Source organism: Sorghum bicolor, chromosome 4 (genome assembly GCF_000003195.3).
Source record: "Sorghum bicolor cultivar BTx623 chromosome 4, Sorghum_bicolor_NCBIv3, whole genome shotgun sequence".
Taxonomy (NCBI): domain Eukaryota; kingdom Viridiplantae; phylum Streptophyta; class Magnoliopsida; order Poales; family Poaceae; genus Sorghum; species Sorghum bicolor.
This window is the reverse complement of record NC_012873.2, coordinates 61144238-61155969: the sequence shown is the minus strand read 5'-3', so window position 1 is coordinate 61155969 and position 11732 is coordinate 61144238. Positions and strand designations below refer to the sequence as shown.

Here is an 11732-nt window from a genome sequence, read left to right as displayed (position 1 = left end):
CTTTGCAAATCTTTAAGCTTTCTCATACCAATTCCATCAACACATTTCTTGAATGTGGAGTATGGCAGAGATTTTGTGAAAATATCTGCTAGATTATCACAAGATTTTGTTTGCAAGATCTCTATTTCTCCATTCTTTTGGAGCTCATGAGGGTAGAATAATTTGGGAATAATATGTTTAGTCATATTACTCTTAATATATCCTGACTCCATCTGAGTAACACAAGCCGAATTATCTTCAAAGATAATCGTCGGTGTCTCAGCTGTACTAATACCACATGAATGCGTTATGTGGTGAATTACTCTGCGAAGCCATACGCATTCGCGTGATGCTTCATATAAAGCAATTATTTCAGAGTGATTGGTAGAGGTGGACGTTAGTGTCTGCTTTGAAGACTTCCAAGATATTGCTGTTCCACCTTGTAAGAAAACAAAGCCCGTCTGGGATCTACCATGATGTGGATCTGATAGATAACCAGCGTCTGTATATCCTAACAAAATTGGATCTTGATTTCTGCTATAAAATAAACCAAGATCTTTTGTGCCATTAAGATATCTAAATACCGTTTTGACTCCTACCCAATGGCGTTTGGTAGGTGCAGCACTATGTCTTGCCAGCAGATTTACTGCAAATGCAATATCCGGCCGGGTATTGTTAGCAAGATACATTAGTGCTCCTATGGCACTGAGATATGGGAAATGTGGTCCCAATATCTCTTCATTCTCTTCCCGAGGTCTAAACGGATCCTTTTCCACATCTAAGGACCTTACTACCATCAGTGTTTTTGTTGGATATGACTTGTCCATATTGAATTTTTTCAATATCTTTTGGACATAGGTAGATTGGTATACGAATATACCAGAAGGTAAGTGCTCAAGTTGTAAACCTAAGCAAAATTTAGTTGGACCCAAATCCTTCATCTCAAACTCCGTCTTTAAATGATGACGTGCTTCATCAATATCGGATCCATTGCCGATAATATTGAGGTCATCAACATAAACTGATATAATACAGAATCCAGTTGATGACTTCTTAATGAAGACACAAGGACAGTCATCATTATTTGTGTATCCCTTTTGCTTAAGGAATTCACTTAACCAATTGTACCACATTCGGCCTGACTGCTTTAAGCCATATAATGACTTCTGCAACTTTACGCAATACATATTGCGATTTGCCTTCGGGTTCGGTATATTGATTCCATCTGGAACCTTCATGTATATATCCGAATCTAATGACCCATATAAATATGCGGTCACGACGTCCATCAACTGCATAGATAGACGATTTTGTACTGCCAATGCTATTAAGTATCGGAATGTTATTCCGCTCATTACTGGAGAGTAAGTTTCGTTGAAATCAACGCCAGGTCTTTGCGTAAAACCTTGTGCCACTAGCCTTGCTTTATATCTCACCACTTCGTTGTTTTCGTTCCTTTTGCGGACAAAAACCCATTTGTATCCCACAGGGAAGATACCAGGGGGTGTTGGCATTACAGCCGAAAACACTTCCCTTTTATAAAGCGAGGCAATCTCTGTTTTAATTGCTATCTTCCAATTATCCCAATCTGAGCGCTTCTTGCACTCAGCCATGGACTTGGGATCTGTATCAGTTTGGATGATATTTGCAATTTCTTCAGAGAAATAAATGTCGACAATTATGGACTTACGATTGTAAGACTCTCCAGTCTCAGCGAAATTTATAGAAATTTCGTCTACCCTTAAAGATTCATCATGATTTCCCAAGATGATGGATCGAGGGTTTTCAGCTGTTTCAGCCTCAGTGTTTATGCGCATAACTGAGCTAGTTGATGGACAATATGTGTCCTTTGGGTGTCTTTGCTTGTCAATAATCAGATCCTGTTTCTTGGAAGTGCTTCTCCCCCTCTTTTTACCAAATTGGGGTTGAGTGGTTTTATTAGGTACCTCCACTCGTTCAGGCACATTCCTTGCAGGATGTAGAGACTTTGTGACACCTTTATGATCAATGAAAGCGTCTGGCAGATTGTTTGCAATATTTTGCAAATCAATGATTCTTTGAACTTGTTGTTCAGTTTTCGTAGTACGTGGATCAGTAAATGAGATGCCTTTAGTATCCCAATCTATTTCCTGGCATTCTTTTTGGTACAATTCTCCCCCTAATGCCGGGAAATGATCCTCATTAAAAATACTATCAGCGAACCGGGCAGTAAATAGATCCCCTGTAAGAGGCTCTAAATACTTAATAATTGACGGAGATGAGTATCCAATATAGATACCCAATTTCCTGTGTGGGCCCATTGATGTTCGTTGAGGTGGTGAGATGGGTACGTATACAGCGCACCCAAATTTACGCAAATGGGAAATACTTGGAGGATTCCCACGTACTAATTGTAAAGGGGATGTTTCGTGATATGCAGTTGGTCGTAGTTGGATTAGGTCTGCAGCGTGCAGGACTGCATGACCCTAACATGACGTAGGCAATTTGCAATTCATTAGCAATGGTCGTGTAATGAGCTTGATTCTTTTAATCAACGATTCAGCCAAACCATTTTGAGTATGGACATAAGGTACAGAGTGCTGAACCTGAATTCCCAATGCCATGCAATAATCATTGAAAGCACGGGATGAGAATTCAGCAGCATTGTCCATTCGGATTGACTGAATCCGATGTTCAGGATAATGAGCTTTCAACTTAATAAGTTGAGCCATTATTTTGGCAAAGGCATGGTTGCGTGTCGATAAAAGACACACGTAAGACCATCTAGTGGATGCGTCTATTAAAACCATGAAGTACCTGAACGGACCCGATGATGGTTGAATCGGACCACAAATATCTCCTTGAATTCGTTCTAGGAATTTTAGTGGTTCAGCTCGTATTTTAAGATGTGATGGTCTTAAAATTAATTTCCCCGTAGCACAAGCAGTGCAACAAAAATCTTTATTTTGGGGAAATCTTGCTTTTTCCATGTCATGACCAGTAGAATTGCTAATAATTTTCCTCATCATCCCAATTCCAGGATGCCCAAGTCGATCATGCCAATTACGGAATGTATCGACATCTCGGAAAATTATTTTGTAAGCAATATGTTTTACAGGTTTTATGTATGTGAAATACAATCCATGTTGGAGTGAAGAAATCTTTTCGCAAATTCGTTTGCCAAATGCCATAATTTTGGTAAAGAGAAGATATTCTTCTTTACTATCTTCATGTGTTTCCACATGAAAACCATTCTTACGGATGTCTCTAAAACTTAGAAGGGTACGAGTTGATTCGGGATACAACAATGCATCCTCTATCGTAATCTGTGTACCCATTGGGAGAGTAATAGTGGCCCGTCCAGAACCAACTATTAACGCATCATGACCAGCAATAGTCAAGATGTTCCCTTCTCTTTTCTTAAGAGTTTGGAAATATTTAATTTCTCTAAGTATAGAGTTTGTGGCCCCTGAGTCCACAATACATAATTCTTCCTCTAGTGAATTGAGTTCATCAGACATCTCTCCGGTGAGTCTCCGGTGAAACTCCGGCGAACTCCTTTCTCTCTGGCTTTGCGTCAGCGGTTGTTGGAAGAGCGTGCGTGATAACGTGTTTAGCGAAAGTGAAAATGATGGATGTAATGATTGATCGTAGTAGTGAACAGTGATTTTACATATATATGCAAGAGGCAGTTATTTGTGTCAGTGACACAAAAACGATGCCTTGGCGCCCACGGGGCCTAAAATGATGTCCCGACGGTTCAGTCATTAGCATGTGTCTAATGACAGGAATATACTAATTGATCATCTAATTAATTATTCTAATTAATCCTAACAATACATACTACGCCTACGTGACAGAAAAAAGGCCTGGGCCTTACCGGTGCCGTGCGCTGACTCTTCTTTTTTCTGTGCGTCGATCGGACGAGCGCGCTAGTGTGTGGTCGGTTCTCAGTTGGGCTTCGAGACGTGGCCACGTACTAGATCTGGTGCGCGAGAAGGCTCATTTGGCTTCCTGCGACGCCATGATGAGACTTTGCGCATTCCGTACAGACCCGGCACGTTGTGGGAATGTTTGTGTGTTTCGACGTGTCGCGGAGCGACCGTTGCGGACATGGAGTGGTGGTTGTTGGCAGGTGGACACGATGATTCTGTCTGGACGGTTACCCTTATAGTAGTGCTTCTGCGCTCCTATGGATTCTGTGTGGCACGTTCTTTTTCGTGTCCACGGACACGTATCGATCTTCCTTTTTTTCTACTAGTAGGCGATCCGATCCTGATGAACACACGTCTTGTGATGGCACGCAGCTGCAGGAGGTCTGCAGCGTTGTAGCAATCGATGGCCATGTACTCCGTATGCGGCCCGGCGTGGACGCCCACGCCGGCGCACGTGGACGCGGCCGCGGCCGCGGCCGCCCGCGAGATGGCAACAGGGAGATGGGGACCACCTGGCCGTGTGCCCCCGTGCGCTGCCGTGGCGAATCCTCGGCCGTGTGCCCCCATGCGCCCCCGTTCCCCGGATTCGCCCCGCTTTTCCTTTGTTTTGTCTCCCGTTCCAGTGTTCCACTCGCGGCCATGTTTAGAGATGGAATAGTACGTGCTCTGAGCCGCCGTCGTTGCACGAGCGCGTGTCTCGTCTCCTGTGGCGCGTAGCGACGGGGCCTCGGCACACACACACTCGACGACGACGACGACTACCCCGCGCGAGAGAGGACACGGCTGCGTTCAAAGCTGACTAGTAGAGGCCGGCCGGCGACCTCATCACGATCCGCGACCGGATACGCGCAGCCGCGCAGCAGGCGACGTCGCTGCCGCGGGCAGGCAAACCTCGACCGTTGACCTCCTGTGCATGCATGCCGCCGGAGTCATAAAGAAAGGTATAATAATATATTACTGCGTGGCAGTTTAAAACTAGCATCAGGTCCGTCACGAGATTCGTCGTGGAAACTGGCACAGGTTCTTTCTCTACAAGAGATATTAATAAAAGACACCGATGGATCGGGTTCTGTTTCTCGCCAACGCAGCGGTTGCATATGAATCTGCCGCAGTGGAATTGGGAAAAGCACGCGTGCGCGACCCTTTTTTGACCGACAAAGACATCGTCGTTTGTTGGTGAATGTGAGCATTGGAGAATAGTGGCTGGTCTCGGGGGCTCAAAGCTGGGTGACGAGTCAGTCACTCGGTTAAGAAAGCTACCGGATGGTATGCTGCATGAGCCACTGGTGACGACAACACGGGATCGAGCTAGCCATGCATCGAGGTGCGTTGGAATATATACAGAAAGGAGATGGAAATGGAATGGTGGCTTCGCCCAAAGTCCAATACGGGCCAAGACACGCAAAGGCAAAGGAGCGCTACGAGAATAAGACGGCAATGCTCGATCGATCACGATGGCTTCAAACTTGAAACTTCAAACGTGACTAGTATCTGTGCATGACCACTTCGCCATTTGAAGAAGCCTGCTGGGTGCGGTGCGCCGGTCCGCATGCAACCGAGCGGTGGCCAGCGTAGGGGACTAGGGGGTTGACACTTGACAGTGATCAGGGGATGAAACGTCGTTTAACATTGACGGTTGTCGCGGCCGCGGGCCAGCCAGGTGCTCCCATCCTGGTCGCGCAACAGGCAAACGTACCATATGGTTCTCTGGTCCTGGATATTTCTCTCCACACCACGGTACCACACATGGCCTTGTTTAGATCTAATTTTTTTAAAATTTTTTGATATTGTAGTATTTTCGTTTTTATTTGACAAACATTGTTCAATCATAGCATAACTAGCCTTAAAAGATTCGTCTCGCAATTTACAGACAAGTTATGTAATTATTTTATATATATATATATATTTAATACTTAATGCATGCCGCAAGATTTGATAATCTTAAAAAGTTTTTTTGTTTTTAAGATGAAAAACAAGGCCATTATAGTACGCCTGTGTGGGTTTGACTTCACTAATCAGAGCAATCAGAGACGTGCGTCAGCTAGCGCGGGGTGCTGTTCGGTGATCCATCCGATGTTAGCGTACGAGTACGACAGAACGGCGGAGAGTCAAAGGGCGGCTTATGTCGGTCGTCGCGGCGGCGCCATGCCGCCATGTACTTCCTGTTCACAAAAAGTCGTAAAGCAAACCCACAACCGCCCTGTAAGCATGTATGAAATATTAAATAAAAATAAAAATAATAACTAATTATATAGTTTTGTATCAAATATTAAATAAAAACAAAAAGTCGTAATTTGCGAGACGAATCTTTTGAGCCTAGTTAGTCTATAATTAGACGTTGTTTAGTTCGAAATTTTTTTATTTTTGGTACTGTAGCTCTTTCGTTGTTATTTGACAATTATTGTCTAATCATAAACTAACAAGCTCAAAAGATTTCTCTCACGATTTATAGGCAAATTGTGCAATTTGTTTTTGTTTTCAACTATATTTAATATTCCATGCATGTACCACAAGATTCGATACGACAGAAAATCTTAAAAAAGTTTTAATTTTCGAGTGAACTATAATATTTGTTAGATATAAACAAAAATGTTACAATACCTATTTTGCAAAACAAAATATAACTAAACAAGACCCAAACGTAACGTACGAACGAAACCGATGGAGTAGTAGGGTCTTGTTTAGTTCAGCCAAAATTCAAAAAAAAATCAAAATTTTTCTGTCACTTCAAATCTTGCTGCACATGCATAACGTATTAAATATAGATAGAAAATAACTAATTATATAGTTTATCTATAATTTATGGGACAAATTTTTTAAACCAAATTAGTACATGGTAATATAATATTTGTTAAATATGAATGAAATAATATAGTGTTCATTTTGCAAAATATTTTGCAACTAGGCCTATGTCACGGCGGTTCAGGGCGTCACGTCAATGTCTCTGAACGTTTCAGTGCAGCCGGTAGACTCGCGCGCGAGCAACGAACCGTGCGTGAGTACGTGACGGAGGTCGGAAGGACGAGCGAGTCCGACCGACCGGAGCGGAGTGCCAGCCTACAGCCTTGCGGGATCTGACGCCAGACACGCGTATGACGCCTGCGCTTTTGCGCGACCTGGCCCCTGGGATGTGAACGTCGCGGTAGTTTGTGTTGTATGCACCGGCGGCGGCAGCGGCACCCACACCTGCTTTGAGCTGTTCTTCGTGCGTGTGGAGCACTGGAGAGCTGGATTGTTTGTTCGTTCCACCACACCTCGCCAACCAGGTGTCCCGGTCTTGACTTGGTAAAGTTGCCTGCCGCGGTGAGGGCTAGTTTCAATATATAGTTTTATGGCACAGTTATTAAAACTATAAATTAGTTAACCGAGCCATATAAGTTTCATGACGATGAAACTCATCTTTCATCTGATGAAACTCCTTTATTTAATGACCTTGTTAAGTCAGCAATTTCACTTATGTGACACCCTATTTAATATGCATGACACTCTCATAAAACATGCATTGAGACTGGCCTGATCGAGGTCTGGACCTGGCTCAGGGGTGTGGAGGCTTTGTTAGCATTTTCGTTTTAGTATGTAATTATATAGGCTAATTAGTCTTATTCATCTCGTGATTTCCAATTAAATTGTATAATTAATTTTTATTTTTATTTTTATTTAATGCTTCATACATATATTTAAAGATTTAATGTGATGTCTGAAAATTTTTTAGGTAGAGAACTAAACAAGGCCAGAGTGTGCCAACTTCTATTTTTTTTTAAAATAGACACTGTAGCTGTTTTGTTTGACAAATATTATCCAATTATGAATTAACTAGGCTTAAAAGATTCGTCTCGTAAATATTATAGGTAAACTGTATAATTAGTTATTTATTTCATCTATATTTAATGTTCTATACATGTGCCACAAGATTTGGTAAAAAAAATCTAAAAAAAATTGTAAAACTTTTTAAAACTAAACAAGGCCTAAGATCCGTCCATCTGGAATTTGGATGAGCGAACGGGAAGGCTCAGGCCAATGCACGGGCCTTGTTTAGTTCATTCAAAAACCAAAAACTTTTTAAAATTTTCTGTCATATCAAATTTTACGGCATATGCATGAAGCATTAAATATAGATCAAAACAAAAACTAATTGTACAATTTGTCTGTAAATTTCGAGATGAATCTTTTGAGCCTAGTTAGTTTATAACTGAACAATATTTGTCAAATAAAAACGAAAATGCTACAGTACCCAAAACCAAACAATTTTCAGAACTAAACAAGGCCTTAGTTCCCAAAGAGTACCTACAAATTTTCAAGGTTCTCCGTCACATTAAATCTTATGGCACATGCATGAAGCATAAATATAGACGAAAACAAAACTAATTACACAGTTCGTCTGTAATTTGTGAGACGAATCTTCTAAGTCTAGTTAATTCATAATTAGACAATATTTATCAAATACAAATAAAAATGTTACAATACCCGAAACTAAAAAAATTTGTCAACTGGACAAGGCCTAACAGTTACAAAACTTTTTGCCCTATCTTTTTTTAACCATTGAGCCAATGACATCAACAGAAAATGCACGATATAATATATTTGCTCCTCCTTTAGCTAGACATTCTGATGCAAAGGCCTCAGAAAATCAGCAGCAACAAGAGACCATCAAGCCTAGAAACAGGGAAATGAATGTTAGCAACAGATAATATACAAACAAAACCAAAATTATATATGTTCGCAAATGGAAGAAAGACACACATTTTATAACAAAAATGTATTTTGATACGAATAGTTCAATTATTCAAAATCTTCCGCAACAGTTAATTATATCACTAAGAAAAAAAAACTGTTGGACAACTGACGAGATCTTACTGATATAGTGATATCGTATAGTCGACTTTACATTTATAGTTTTTACGAAGTGCACAATAATTATACATCTGGCAAATAACAAAGCTAAATACGGAAGTATGTCTCTAAATTCCTCAATAAAGTAAACTATACACATAATGCCAGGTCGTTGTAACTGACATATGAATACCAGCATGCATAAACATGAAACATAAACCAATCTTAGTAACGTGAAATACAACAGAACAGCCAGAGCTTCTAATACACTGCTTTGACATCTTTGCCAATATTACCCGCTATGCGGTATTGTATCAAAACATCACAAATTTTGGTACAGTTCATCCAAACCTAACAATGCCTAACGACATTAGCTACTACTAATGCTAACTGAGTTTAGAACCAAACTGTGCTATGCCTGAATAGTGAAATAACAAGCAAAAGACAATTGAATATATGAGGAGGGAAATTGACAGGAGCACAAACTTACCGCTTGACATAGATCTCGCTTCACCAACTACGTAGGCTGTGGTCCACTTCTACAGCAATACATCGATCCTTTAATCCTCCAGGCAGAGACAAGGATTCACACTCGTCAACTTGTCAAAGTAATCTGCAGAAGCTAAAAAAAAAAACAGACAGAGTCGAGGGCTAGACTTACCAAAAGCTGTATTTACAGGAAGTAAAGATATGATGGATTAGTGTATGGGGGCTAGGTGGTGGTCTTTGGAAAACATCTCCGTCGCTGGCTGGGGTCCAGTTGCCAGTACTTAGATCATATTGCTCAAAACGAGCGAATTCAGAATAAGGATCACTAAAAGTATGCATGCATATGATAGAGTTCGGCGACATGGAAGTAAAGCTCCTAGTCCTACTCCCCTTGTTAGGTGAGAGTGAGACACAGAGAGAACGATCGCCGATGAACAAGGTGTGGTCTCCGATGTCTGTTAATGGCTCAATCTTTCCACTAACAAGGTCAGCAAGTCTGTAGACCAGTAGCTTCGAACGGGAAACATCATTGTAAGAAACTAGCAAGAGTTCTGAACAACATTCTACAAAGTGGAGGACGAAACAAATTTTGTGCTTTGGGCATTCGGCAATCTTCACTGGCAATGGCAGACGTGACTGTCCGTCGCCGCTGTCTGGGCATGGCGGGTTAAATTGGTAAATGTATAGCTTACCTATGTCCACGGATGTCAGCTGCAACGCGTAGAGTTTGCCTTGGAAAGATACAGGTTTGAGAAAAGGCTTGAGCTTCCAGGCAGAGAGGCTCCAGCTTTGGTCACCGGCAGTGGCATAGGCTACGCGATGCAGGAGGTCAAGGGCAAGCACGAGAGTGATGGCCCCAGAGGAGCTGACAGTAACTGAGGCGCAAACTTTCATGAGCATGTAGCGCTTGGTTCGCTCATTGTAGCTGCTTCGCTCCATCTGTGGCAGGAGCGATGCCAGCGGCGGGAACTCGGCGACATCGCCAGTGAAGGGGTGGAGGAGGCGGATGGTGGTGTCGTCGTTGTGGTGCAGCAGGAGGAGACCGTCGACCGAGTCGAGGATGACGTGATCGACCAGTAGCGGGAGGTGGGCTCGGGCGAAGGCACCCGTGTCGAGGTTGAAGAAGCGCACGAAGCCGCCGAGGTCGGGATGTCCGGGGTGGAGGCCGTGGCCCTCCGGCAGCATCATCCATCGGCGCGGGTAGAAACGCGGGTCCAAGACGCCGCGGCCGCAGGGGCGGACGGTGCTTGCGCGCCAGTGGGAGCAGACGGCGCGGAACCAGACGTAGTCCTGCAGATCGCCGGCAAGTACCCGAAACCCGACGAGTTCCACTAGATCCTGGTCCAGCGACGCCCAGTCCGTATGCCTGTTTCCGGCGTCGCTGTGCGTCAGGCGGCGCAGCTTGCTGCACGGAATCATGGGGGACAGGGAGCGCCCAGGCCGGCGCCAAATCTCGCTACCCCCTGAAATCGAATAGAGAAACCCCAGATCGATCCGATTAATATCAAACCGACGGAAACTATATATATGGCCATCGGATCTAATTAGTGGAAGAAGTATCGGACAAGACTTACAATAATACAAAGTCGGAGTTCTCGATCATTAGAAGAACTAGGTGAATTTTTCGCACATTGTTGCGAGATTTTATTAAAAATAAATTATTATATACATAACATTACTATATGGTATTAATTTAATTTACGTGTATTTTATTATATTAAATCTAGTAAAAATTACTAAATTAATAGAAGAAAAACTAATATTTGGTTACATTAAAGAGGAATTGGTGATGAAACAAATTAATAATATATGTGAATGACTTGTATGTTAATAGATTAGAGATTAAAACTATTTTACATAATATAGATGATATGATCATTCTTTGTAATTAATAGGGATGACATGGACTTAGTGGAGAATGATATGGACACCTTGTATGAAGAGATAGAACATTTAGTGAGTTACTTAGTGGGAAATAATATGAACACCTTGCATGAAGAGAGAATTCATCTAGTGGGCTTTAGCTTTGTAAGAGTATATGATCAAAGAAGAATTAGGTTCTATTTGGCACAGATCAACTTCACAACTGTTTTTTTAAAAAATAACTTCATGAACAACTTTCTAAATAAAGCTGAGCTATTTTAGAAATAAATGTTTGGTAAAATAGCTTCACCAACTACTTATTGCATAGATGAGGGAGAGAGAGAAATGAGAGAGAACTGCAATAAACTACTTTCTTCAGCTTTATCTCAACTTATGTCTTTGCGAGAGAAGAAGAAAAACAGTTTCATCTATAAAGCTATTTTAAAAATAAATGTTTAGAAAAAAAACAGCACACGACAGTGTAGCGGAAGGCAGCGTCGTGGAGACTGGCACAGGTTCTTCTCGCTACCAGAGTGAGAGATCAATAAAAGAAAACGATGGATCGGGGTTCGATTTCTCGCTAATACAACACGCAGCGGTTGCATATGAATCTGCCGCAGTGGAATTGGAAAAAGCACGTGTGCACGAGCACGGCCC

At 42.1% G+C, this 11732-nt stretch overlaps 1 protein-coding gene across 1 annotated transcript; it reads right to left on the bottom strand.

The window, feature by feature from the left end:
- On the bottom strand, positions 4693-10631 carry LOC8073159. Its single transcript, XM_002452633.2, has 3 exons — positions 9385-10631; positions 5979-6055; positions 4693-4922 (listed from the first exon to the last, which is right to left on the bottom strand). Exons 1-3 carry the CDS (start codon positions 10629-10631, stop codon positions 4693-4695), a joined length of 1554 nt encoding a protein of 517 aa, XP_002452678.2.